This window comes from Callospermophilus lateralis, chromosome 3 (genome assembly GCF_048772815.1).
Source record: "Callospermophilus lateralis isolate mCalLat2 chromosome 3, mCalLat2.hap1, whole genome shotgun sequence".
NCBI classification, from domain to species: Eukaryota; Metazoa; Chordata; class Mammalia; order Rodentia; family Sciuridae; genus Callospermophilus; species Callospermophilus lateralis.
The window spans coordinates 12,732,318-12,745,355 of NC_135307.1; the positions used below are offsets into that span (position 1 = coordinate 12,732,318).

The 13,038-nt window shown below is 36.5% G+C and overlaps 1 protein-coding gene across 4 annotated transcripts in view; it reads right to left on the reverse strand.

Moving 5' to 3' along the window:
- The window catches only part of Unc79 (unc-79 subunit of NALCN channel complex), a 213,649-nt gene that overhangs the window by 94,188 nt on the left and 106,423 nt on the right, over positions 1 to 13,038 (reverse strand). For 3 of the 4 annotated variants that reach the window (XM_076848004.2, XM_076848003.2, XM_076848002.2), the window contains exons 21-23: positions 10,550 to 10,731; positions 6,446 to 6,647; positions 4,866 to 5,045 (exon numbers count right to left, since the gene is read on the reverse strand). In XM_076848004.2, the coding sequence (XP_076704119.1) occupies positions 4,866 to 5,045; positions 6,446 to 6,647; positions 10,550 to 10,731 (564 nt within the window). Of the gene's footprint in view, positions 1 to 3,412; positions 3,479 to 4,865; positions 5,046 to 6,445; positions 6,648 to 10,549; positions 10,732 to 13,038 lie in introns of all 4 variants that reach the window. The other variant, XM_076848001.2, reaches the window with a different exon arrangement.

A 13,038-nucleotide genomic window follows, 5' to 3' on the forward strand; every position in this document is an offset into this window, starting at 1 on the left:
CCAGCCTGACTGAACAGTGGCCTGTTCACAGGAGCCTCCCTGATGTTCCCGCTGGTAGACTGCTCTCCTTCCACTGCGCTTGACAGGACCCATCCTGTACTGTCACTTTCACTCCAGATGAGAGTTCATACTTGACCTCCCCTACATACAAGCAAGTGGAGCATATAAAAACTTCTGATGCATCTTTGTATTCATCACATTTCCTGGTATGTCAGGCACATAGTAAATGTTTGTTAAATAAAGGTTATTTCCTGAAGATATTATTTCAAACAAGAGCATTCCTATAAAAACAACTGTACTCCTTTGATTTATTGGAATTTAATGATCAATAGGGATTTTGCAGGTTAGTGAAGCAGTGTTGTAAACCATCTATAGGAATGAAGAAAGAGCCCAGAGAGAAATTTGGTATTCCAGGCTGGGGCACCATTGAGGAGGTAGGAAAGGTCAATGCAAGAAAATTTCACCAATGCTAACTAGTACTGGGCCCTTTTCTTGTCATTACCAATGTGGGCCAAAAGATCTGCAGGTTTCTCTGCAGGCTGGGGTAGAACTGGAGAATGCAAGGACTGTGAGGATGGGGACAGCTGTGGATCATTTGGGGGTCCAACCTCTGGATCCAGCTGGTGAAGGTCTTTTGGTCTGGACACTTGTGGGCTTCTGCTACACTACTGCAGGACTAAATGAATGTCCAGGTCAGCTCCCCAATCAGACTGGTGTTCTCAGGTCTCACAGGACAGAAATACCCTAAGACCAATTCATCAAGAGATAATTACAGTGGAAAGAAAGCCAAGTCTCCTGGATGGTAGGGTTAGTCCTGTCCCTATGTAGGCAGATGTGATCTTAAGTCCCTTAAGCAGACTCACTAATCCCTCAGTAATTCAGTTTTTCTGTCCTTCGGTAAAGTGAATAATAATAATAATAACAACAACAACAATAATACTTTACATATATCCAGAGTTGTTGAGAAATCAGGTAATTTGCATAAACACATAATAGTACTGTTCATGTATGTATGTATTATTATATACCTATTATCATTTAATTATTCATTCTAGGAAGTGAGGAACAAGGTAAAATTAAGCACCCTACATTCATGGAGTTGACTGTTTGTTCAGTATTGTGCTAATAAAACTGCTGCATTATGTTTGTTTAATCTTCAACAGGTGTTCTGGATACCCAAGGAAAAAGAATTTCTGGTTCTGCATTGATGAAAATATATTTTATCTCTAATTTTAAAATTTCAGGTTAGCAGTTTAAAAGATTACATATTTAATTAATTAGGAAGAAAAATAAGGTGTGGAAAGCCTATTAGCATTGGCCATATGTGCCTTAAAAATAGAAAACTCCAGAACTCCAAGCTCAAGTCCCAGGTCTGTCACCAGCAAGCCTGTAACATTTGTCCTTTGTGGGAAACTCAGTTTCTTCAACTGAAAAATGAGAATGTTAGCATATCCCTAATGTTTCAGCTATAACATTCTATGAATTTTACTTATGTAAACAAAGGCCTTTAATTTGACTCATAAAAATCACAGAGGAATGCCACTTTGTAGAGCTCTTCAGAATATATCTTCTATAAAAAAATAGAATTTTCTGTTTTAGTTGCTGTGTGTCTTAGGTAAAGGCTAAGATCAGAAAGTCATAAATTGTAAGTCCAGTGCCCAAAACTTCAGCCTAAATAGCAATTAAAATTAAGTCTTGTTACATAATTAAATAGCATCTGCTTTATTTCAGGCCTAATCAATAAAAGGTCTGCACAGAGGAGCTCATTATTTAGACCAAACAAAAGTATGTTTATGAAATAGCAAGTTCTTTAGTTTCCATTTAATTGCTATTTTAAACTATCTGCACAATCTTATGATTATCCTGGCATGTTTTTGTTTCAAAGTTAAAATATTCAGTGTCCACCAAATAATAATGCAAAAAGGAAGAGCATTCTGAACTTGCCTTAAAAGCTGAGCCCACTGTTTCCGAATCTAAGCAATTCTTACTCATGGGGGTGTCATATAAATTATCTTTCCATAAGTTTTAGCTACATATTTAATTTAAACAATGCTATTCTCTGCCCCTTTACCATCTGATCGTTTTGGGTGGTTAATGAGATGCCTGAAGGCTTTTCTTAACTTCAAGAAACTTGTATGTTTGCTTTCCCATGGAGATGTGAGAGGACTCTTTCAGCTGGATTGCTAAAGCAGATAATAATTGAAGACTAACTTTTCAAGTAAGCCTTAAGACAAAAAGAGAAACTGGGATAAAATGAAGAACATTTAGGAAATTGTGCAGTAACAATCTCAAAAAGGTAACTGCAGGGGAACTGGATGCATTTCAGATTTCTAATAAAGCTTAAGATCGCAAATTCTTATTTCTATTTTTTTTAATCATAGAAAGAAGAGACATGAGCAATATGTAAATCAAGGTGGAATGATTGTGCAAAGTGTTTTCTATACCTATTTTTTCTCATCAATTTTAAAATAGGAAATACACTATTGGCCATCATCTGCCATCTGTATTCATGATCTTCGAGGCGCTCTCTCTTCTCTCCTACTCTTGACTTCCTCGCTTCCATAATACAGACTACTTCAAAGTTTCATACCTAAAACTTTCTTTCTGAGTGTCAATATCATTCTGAAAAGACTAATTTGCCAACTATCCTTAGATCAAAAACCAAATATTTTCCAGCATGATACACAAACTTGGTAGTTACCAAGTTTGTTTTTGACAAATAAGCAGGCTTTCAGAACCTTTACCATCTTCCCAGTGAGTCATGGCACCATTCGTGTGGGTAACATTCAGCCTGCAATGTCCTTGCCAATATCTCTTTAACCCTTAGGCTACTTCATGGTAAATTGTAACATATCATGGAACATCAGATGATAAGTTACACTGTACCATGCTGAATATGAGCCTATGAACCTCCAAAATATGAAAATCTTCCTTGCTCTGAGAAACAGAAATGCATGTAGAGTTGCAAAGAATCAGGAATGGCTAAGGGGATGATGAGTGGATGATGGTGGTTCAAATGTATAACCTCTTAAAATGTGAATCAAATGTATGTTTTGTCTATAGCAGATATAGACAAGTATGTAAACATAATATTTCTATGTGTAAACACTCATAGAAATATGTACTATGATAGTTCTAGTCATACTGGCTTCTGGGAAAAAGGTGCATACTGGGACAATATGATGCTTCTTACTGGACCAAAAGTTAAAGAGATCAAAAATCATCTGCTGGGAATATGGAAAGAATTTCCATATTAGGGACTCAAACATTTGAGCATGGGGGGTAAGAAGACCCTTTGGAAGTCTCAGATTCTAAGAATATCACTCTGGTCCAGTTAGAGACACCGGATTCTTTACCTTGTCCACCTGTGATAGACACTTGCACACGGCCCTTCAACGTCAGAAGTACCCACCTGGTGTTTGTTCAGGTGTCCCACCGAGGGCTGGAGCAGACTGCTCATGCCTGGTCAACCTCATAGCTTAAAAATCAACAACAACTCTATTTAAATAAGCATTACAGACAACTTGAGCCTAGAAAAAACACTCAGTGCTAACTGCACTGATAGCAGAAACAAGTTCCTACTTGTCATTAACATTACATAAATGATGTTTATGCAACCAAAGTTTTGTGGTTTTATAGGGATCTCAAGAAGATCTTTCAATGTTACTTCAGTTCTTAAATCTTTAAAATTGTCTTGTGAATTAATTAACAGGAAATGATAATAAATAAACTTCATATACCAAACTGATGAGAAACCGATCTGGGAAACAGATCTTTTAATTAATTTATTTAATTGAGGTACTGGTTTCTAGAATCTGAAACAGATTCTTCTGAGGCCTCACACTACTCCAGGTCATTCCTAAATGGTCACCTGTGATTATCTTTGCTTCCTGAAAAACTGGTTTAATGATTACTTAAAGGGCTTTCATTGACTCTTCCCAAGTTCAAAATACCACATTCCCATAGCTTGCCATAAAATAAAGAAAATGTAATAAAATAAAATCGTATTTATGATTAAAAATGACCATGTAATATAAGGCTGTTTTCTAAGAAATAGCAGTGTAAAAGCAAATCTTTTAGCTTCTGACAGGATAAGAAATGTGTTTTAGGTGTTATTAACTTTATAGGCTTTATTTAAAGATTTAATCATTGAATAGTTTTAACAAGTTAGTAATATATTTAAATACACTCATTCATTAATATGATGATTTAGTTAAGAATTTTTAATTGTAACTCTTGTACCATTGCTAAACATTAGAGTTTATCTAGTCATTGATTAATTTATGGGAAAGTTTATTCTCTTTAAAAATGCAATATAAAGAAAAAACTTTATAAAACAAGTATAGATGATTTTTAAAAAACAGGCAATGAAGCTTGTTTTAATTATCTGGTGAAGCTGAGTAGGAACCAACTTCTCCCTCAGTCTGATTTTTCTTTTTCAAAAGCAGCCATGATTACTGGTTTGAGGGCTCACGTGGCTTCTCCTAGAATGCATGAGGAGAAAATGCATTCCAAAATTCAGCTCTACATGTCTAGCTGCACAGATCTAAACATCTACATCTTATTCAGAAAAGTGCTTAAGTTACAAAGCTGGTGTGCATACTTTCACATTCTAGAACTTAGAAACCAAGTTTCATGCCAAGCTTCAGTGGATTTGCTGCCTTCTACATTTCAAGACAATTTGCCACTGGATCAGGCTTTGCTGCACCCATTTACATCCCTGGTGATTTTCTAGGGAATCTAAAAGCCAAACTTGAACAAGCTCAGTTTGCCAAATTTGCTACTCTCTGTGAACATTCAACAAGACACATCAGCCTCAGAAAGACATAAACAGATTTAATGAAGAATGAAAGAATATACTCAACGAATTTTGGAGGTCAGAGTCTCAGGGAGGGACAGTGCCCTCTTGGATTCTGCAGGTCCTTTCACACTGTCCCTCAGAGATCTCACACTCTTCTGGCGGTTCCTTGCAAAGCGAGCCCTCTTGATCTTCCACAATGCGGCGTCACTGAGGTTAGCAACATTGGTCCTCACAGCAGTGATGGCTTTGCAAAAGAAATTAAAGAGGTTTCGTGGTTTGTGCTACTACAAATGAGTACTACCACTTTGGAAATGAGATTCCTCCAAAGACCAGGAATGGAACTACCATATGACCAACTATTCCACTCCTCAGTATTTACCCAGAAGAACTAAAATCAGTATACTACAGTGATATATGCATACCAATGTTTATAGCAGTGCAATTCACAATAGCCAAGGAAGGGAACCAACCTAGGTGTCTGTAAACAGACAAATGGATAAAGAAAACGTGTGTATACAATTGTAAGTTTTAGGAGAAAAAGTGTACACAACAGAGTTCTTCTCGGCCATAAAGAATAAAATTGTGACATTTGCTGGTAAATGACTGTAACTGGAGAACATCAGGATAAGTGAAACAAGACAGATTCAAAGCCAAGATGGATTGTTTTCTCTCACATGCATAAGCTAGAGAGAAATTTAAAAATGTAAAATGGGAGAACAGTGGAGTAGAAGAAAGGAGTTAAGGGAGGAGCAATGGGAAAAGGGGAGGAATTGCAGAAAGAAATTGACTAAATTACACTATGTATATGTATGAATGTATCACAATTAACTCCATTTTATGTATATCTATAAAGCATCAATTTAAAAATAATAAATAAATAGAAGGAAGAACATTGGAGTAGAGAGAGGGAAATAGGGAGAGGGAGGAGAGAAGGGAAGGTGGACTGAAGGTGGGGGCTGAGATGGAGCAAACTATATTATATGCATGAATGAATATGTCAAAATGAACCCCACTATTATGTATAATGCACTAATAAAAACAGTTTTAAAAGAGAGGTTATTATTTTTCTTCACTGCTATGTAATAAGCTAGTTTGAAACACTCCAATGTGTATTTTCAGTATTAAAAGATATATTTCATGGGTGTATGAGTTCTCCTTTTCCCCCTATGATAAGTCTTAAATTTTAAAAAATCATGATTGCTGTCCATTGTGGCCGTCATCTATCATCTTTCTGTTTAGACCACCAGATTAAATTAGATAATTTTGCTATCTTCCCCCCCATCTATTTAGAGCTATAAGCAACTCATTAATAAGTATACAAGAGCTTGCAAGGTGCAAATATATCTACAAAAATGCTAATAAACAATAGATGCATAATGATTGAAAAATATTTAAGGAATATACAGTCACAAATGGTTATCACAGGTCTTCAAGGAAATGAGAATAATTTGTATTTTGGAATACCAGTATATACTTAAATCTATGGATTAGTTTAATAGATGTTTAATAAACATTTGATGAGTTCAGTACATGAAATCAAGGCATCCTTCTACATCCTACATCCTTCTACATCCTTCCCTAAAAAAAAAAAAAAAAAAAAAAAACAGGGACTATGACTATTTACAAGTTTTTTGTTTTACTTACTTGTAGGAAAAGGAAATTCTTTGTTACAATCCAAATGAAGTTGAGCTTCCAAAGAAAGAGTCTCAAACCTATTGACAAAGAATTCCCAGCTCAAAGCAGGAATATCTTGCTTAAGAAAATGCAAGAGTAAAAGCTTGCTCAATATTGTCGGCCGGTCTTTCACCACAGTATCAAACTGAAAGTCAAGACAAAGACAAAGGCCCTGGGAAAGAAGGGAAAAAAGAAAGTCAAATGTAAATATCTATGGCACATCAATGCAATATACTAAACAGGTCCATAAACAAGGCAACCTCCTCCATCCACACTTATAAGCAGAATGATTCAAGTGAATTTTTTTTTTTTTTTTTTTTTTTTGTAGCAGGGATTAAACTCAGGGGCATGAAATCACTCAGTCACATCCCCAGCCCTTTTCATATTTTATTTAGAAACAGGGTTCAGCTAAGTTGTTTAGGGCCTCTCTAAGTTGCTGAGGCTGACTTTGAATTTGGCAATCCCCCTGTCAGCCTCCCAAACTACTGGGATTACAGGCATATGCCACAGCGCCCAGCTTGAAATCTCTTTTTTTTAAATTTTTTTTTAGTTATATATGGACATAATATCTTTATTTTGTTTATTTATTTTTATGTGGTGCTGAGGTTCGAACCCAGGGCCTCAATGTAGGGGGCAAGTGCTCTGCCACTGAACCACAGCCCCAGCCCCAAATCTTTTTTGATGGTAAGTTTTGGCAGGAAATATTAAAAGGCAGAAGAGAAGCTCCTCCTAATTGGAGAATACCTCTTGAATTTTGCTTCAGAAATGTGAATGAAATGTATGCTATTCATTTTCTTATGCATTAAATAATAACTATTCAATTCAAATACCCCCATGCCCTCATGGCAGTGTGTCCTTGTTTTTGTTTTTTGGAGTTTCATTAAGAAAAACCTGTTTTCAAAGCTACATTTCATTCTGACTTGAGTGAGATGAAATCTCAGTGTAGTTTTAATTTGCAGTTCTTTAATTGTTGGAGATGTTGAACATTTTTTCATGTATTTGTTCATCATATTTCTTCTTTGGAGAAGGATCTGTTCAGTTCCTTTGCCCATTTATTGACTAGGTTATTTGTGGGGTTTTTGACGTTAAGCTTTTTGAGTTCTTTGTATATCCTGGAAAATTGTTCCCTATTTGAGGTGCAGGTGGAAAAGATTACATTTCTAGCAATTAGAGAAATGCAAATTAAAACCACACTGAGATTTTATCTCACTCCAGTCAGAATGACAACCATCAAGAATATAAGTAACAACAAATGTTAGTGAGGATGTAGGGAAAAGGCACACTCATACATGCTGGTGGGACTGCAAATTGGTGCAACCACTCTGGAAAGCAGTATGGAGATTCCTCAGAAAATCTGATATAGAATTAACATTTGACCCAGTTATCTCACTCCTCGGTATATATCTAAAGGACTTAAAATCAGCATACTAATGACCAATAAAATTCTGCAACATGTACACTCATAAAAATGAGAAATTATATTTCATCTATGTCTGATATATCAAAGTGCATAATTGCATTCTACTGTCATTTATGACTAATTAAAACAAATTTTTTTTAAAAAAAATAAGCATACTACAGTGACATGGCCACATCAATGCTTACTGCAGCTCAATTCACAATAGCTAAGCTATGAAACCAACCAAGATACCCATCAACACATTAATGGATAAAGAAATTGTGATACACACACACACACACACACACACACACAATGGAATATTACTCAGACATAAAGAGTGACTTTATGACATTTTCTAGTAAATGGATGGATCTAGAGACCATAATGCTAAGTGAAATAAGCCAATCTCCCAAAAAACAAAGATCAAATGTTCTCTCTGATAAGTGGATGCTAACACACAACAAGGGGGAGGGGAAGAATACAAGTTCAGTAGATTAGACAAAGGGGAACAAAAGGGAGAGAAGGGGGATAGGAATAGGAAAGACAGTAGAATAAATCTAACATAATTTTCCTGTGTACATGTGTATAAAAATACCTAAGTGAATCCACCATCTACACACTCATAGGAATGGGGTCCTAGTATAAGACATATTTCATGCTTATATAATTTTATCAAAATGGATTCTACTGTCATGTATAACTAACAAGAACCAAGAACAACAAAAAGCTACATTTCTGAATACATATGAAGATATTTTTAAATTCCCTTTCACTTCTAAATTGCATGGTTCTCTAAAAGTCACTTTGTCTTTTTGGAATGTGAGTGGAACCGACTTAAAAAATCAAAGTTGGGGGCTGGGCTACAGCTCAGTTGTAAAGCACTTGCCTAGCATGTGTGAGGCCCTGGGTTCAATCCTCAGCACCATATAAAAATAAATAAATGAACAAACAAACAAACAAATAAAATAAAAGCATTCTGTTCATTTACAAGTACAAAAAATTTTTAAAAAATCGGAGTAGAAATGGATGGAGAATCCCCTTCTCTATTCCATGAGTTTATCATTTCACCTCTCTTCAATTGAGTAAAATTTAAAAGCTGTAATTCATTCAACCATCTCATTTACTCATTTAATTGTAATCTAAAAGTGCCTCTTATATTCCAGGCCCTGAGCAGGGTGGGACATAGAATTCCTGGTAAGACATCAGAGCAGACTCCAGAAGACAGCTGGGGTTTACAAAGGAAAGCGGGCAGCACACTCTCACATTTTGTCAGATCCTGAAGAGTTTGTCCTTGCTTCTTGGTCTTAAATTATAGGGGGAAAAAAAAAAAAAAAGCTTCACACCACATTGGGAGGCAGTGTGTACACACAAACACCTGCATGCACAGAAGAGTTAAAAACATGAACTTAATTATGAATCAGATCTGAGTTTGTTCTGCCACAACTAGCTATGTGACTCTGATGTACTTTACCTTTCTAACCCTTAGTTTCTCATTTGTAAAATGGGAGCGCACAAAAGGGTATTGTGAATATGAATAAGCCAAGGCATAATGGAACACTTTTAATACAGGGCATTGGCAACATAGTGTCTATTTGACAAATGTTAGCTCTTGCCCTAATTGTTAGTTTTGATAACAATGGCAAAATAACAAATCTGTATCAATATGGAGAAACAGTAGAGATTTTAGTCTTGATTCTCTCAAACTGATTTACTCTGTGCCCTTCAATTAGTCCTGTCTCTCCAGGACTTGTGAAATTTCCGAAGTTTAGTAAACAGGTGCCACAGGAGATAAATGTACGACTCTCTCAAGGTCTTGTATCAAGTTTGTGATGTTTCATTTTGGTGGCACACTTGCCTTCTCCAGCTTTACTTTGATTGCTATTATGATTCATCTGCTTTCTCTTAGCATCTATCCTGTAATGACAGGGGCTTCCAGCCTAGCAGCCAACAAAATGGCCTAGGATAAACCAGCCTAGTTTAAAAAGGTGCTACACACAACAAAAAGTTATGCAATAGTTACCGCTATCAAAGAGTGAGGTCAACAGGTGGTCAACAAAACTAAAATGAAAGACCCAACATAAAAGAATAAAGGGGGATCTCTGAATATCTGAATAAGGTCAAGCTCTGGGATGATCTTCAATTTAAATACTTATACTGTATGGGAAGAGATTGGGGGCAAATAACTCATCTTTTTGTTTGTTTTCGATTAAATTTAACAAACCTGCCTTCAAACACACCCACAGAATTTCCACGTTACCATCATTGTCATCCATATTGTATTTATACAATGTCATGGTCTGAAGGTTCCCCCCAAAATTTATTTGTTGACACTTAATCACCATTGTGATCATAATAGGAGGTGGGGCCCTTGAGAGATGATGAGGTAATATCAGTGGGATCCTCATGAAGGGAATTAGTGTCCTTTTAAAAGAGGCCCCAGAAATAGTGAAAGGCACCAACCGTGAACCAGAGGGCAAGCCCTGACCAGATACTGAAATCTGCCAGCACCCTCTAGAACTAGGACGAGTAAATTTCTATTGTTATATAAGCTACTCCATTTATGGTGTTTTATTATAGCAAGCCTGAAAGACTACGACATTGACAAATACCTCAGTGATTTAGAGGTACTGTCACAGACCATCTGCGGAACAAAAATACACATCATACATCACCTGCAATGCTGGCCTCTTTATGGTGTCGAGCAGGAGACCTGCCCTGGTAGCCACTGCAGGGTTGACATCTTCCACGGCTGTCAGAAAGCAGCAGAAGGCGTGTGCCAGGGAGTACTTTAGCAGGTGGTTTTTGGTCACTGAGTGAATATCCAGAAATCTACAGATCACAGCCACTTTTTCCACTGCAATGTAAAATACAGAGGACAAAATGTACAGAGGTACATATTACACTTACTCTGAGAACTGAACCCATGAGAAAAAGTTAACTCAGGGACCCACATGGCAATGGTAAACATCAAAGGGAGATCCCCGTGCCCGTCTCAAGTGTTGTTTCATCTGCAGCAGAGGCCGTTCCCACTCGGGGCAGTGCCTTCCTGCTGACGTAGCTCTTCACTTGATGTACCTCTTAGTCATTGTCTAGGCTTTTTAAATGGTCTTTCTCTTTGTTTAACTTTCAGTTCCATTTCAAACTACTCAAAATGTCTGTCTGCTCACTTGAGTGGCCATTCCATGGGAGCTCTGAGGACCACAGCGGGGAAGAAGAGGCACCCACCAGGCCAGGCGCTAGGTTTGGGTCTACTCTTAATGGTCATGATGTGAAATGACAGATAACTTCCTGTGGCTGCAGAAGCCACACATTTCTTCCAGGATACAAATATACCCTTGTTTAATGAATTTCAAATTATTCTTTAAATCTATGTAAAATTATTCTAGCCATTCTTACAGCACAATCTCATAAAAAATTTTCATACCAAGCACAGCAATACAGTGTGATGTGAATAAAGACATTTTAGTACTTTGATTAAGCTATTCTGGAATCCTAGAATATTCTTTCTACTCTTTTATCCTTGTTGACATTCTACCATTCCTATTAATTGCTGAGGTTCTATCTGTTCAATGAAGTCCCTCTGACCTTCCACCCAATGAACTCCTATAAAAAATACTACTCATTTGCACATTATTAATTTACATCTGGCATCTGTATATTCATCTTACATACCCATAGGACATGTGTTCTTTAGTGTTCTTACATTATGTCTTTTATTTTTTATCAACTTCATATATGCTTGTATTTGGGCTCATCAATTAAGTTGGAAGGCTTTTGATGGTAAAAATTTTCTCATACACTTTCTTATACTCACTTTTACCACTCACATAGTACCTCTTACATGTGGTATTTATTCAGTAAATTCATGGATTCACTTGTTTTTAAAATTTATTAAGAATGTATGTGTTTTATGTATTGAAATTAAGGGACTATTGTAAGCAGTTGTGGGGAAAGGAAGTAAATGGAAGACTTCAAAGTCAAATTAACTAAAAGCAATAAGACAAATACAACTAGTTGAAATGTAATACAAAACTCTAATGGAGTACAAATAAAATGTAATGAGAGATCAGGGAATAAATAAACTACTTTCTACTGAGATCACCTTGAAGGTGGAACTCAATGGTGGCATAGATAAAGTGAAGATGGCATTTGGACAGGGACTAGAATGGAAGATGATTTCAGACAGAGAATAGAGAATGGCCAAGATGTGGGCCAAGGGAAGCAAGAAGCAATGGGCAAATGACAACGGTTCGTGAGAAAGGAGAGTGGCAAACCAGGCAGCGAACACTTGCAGTTAGGCGATGGGGAAATTTGTACAGCAGTTGAAGGAGCCTGAATATTTTTATTCTCTAGACATTGAGAACTCATTAAAAATTTTTATTTGAAAAGTAACATAATCAGAGCCATGATTCAGAAGACTAATCTGGCAATAATCTAATCCTTAAATTGGAATGAAGAAGCATATTTAAATATTTATCTGCTTTATTTGCATTTAAATACAAATTCCCTATAAAACATTGCAAATGCCATGCAGATTTTTGCTGGAAAATTTTACCCTACAACATCTAATTTCCTACACCATCATGAACTGGCATATTAAGTAGTCCCTGGGATTTGTGTGAATGTCAAAAAGCAAGAACTCTTTGAAGTGGCCAGAGTGTAGGAAATTGTTAACTCATCTAATGGGACTTACATTTCTGGGTCAAACTTTTGAGACACTAAAATACGTGGAACCATTCTTATAAGCAACACTCTGGCAATCCAACCCTGCTTGCTGCCCCTGAGAACAATGAGCCAGAAGATATAAAGTTCCAAGAAAACATCCAAGGTCCTTCTCTACCACATTACTCCTAGAATTTGCCATTTTATGCACTAGCAAATTAGACCCTTCATGGACCAGACTTGGTTCTTTGTGCCTCGATGGCAAGACACAGAAGGAATTCTCAAACCTTACTGAATTACCTGAAAATTTGTTTAAAATCTAGATTCCTATCCTCACCACTACCCTGAGATTTTGATTCAGTAGGTTAGGGTGGGGCTCAATAACTTTTATTTTTAACAAATATCTCAGTAACTCTGATACAAGTTACCTCCATTATTTATAACCCAAATGGACACATTTGGGAGTAAAAAAGGCGGGGTTAACTAATTATGCCTGGAT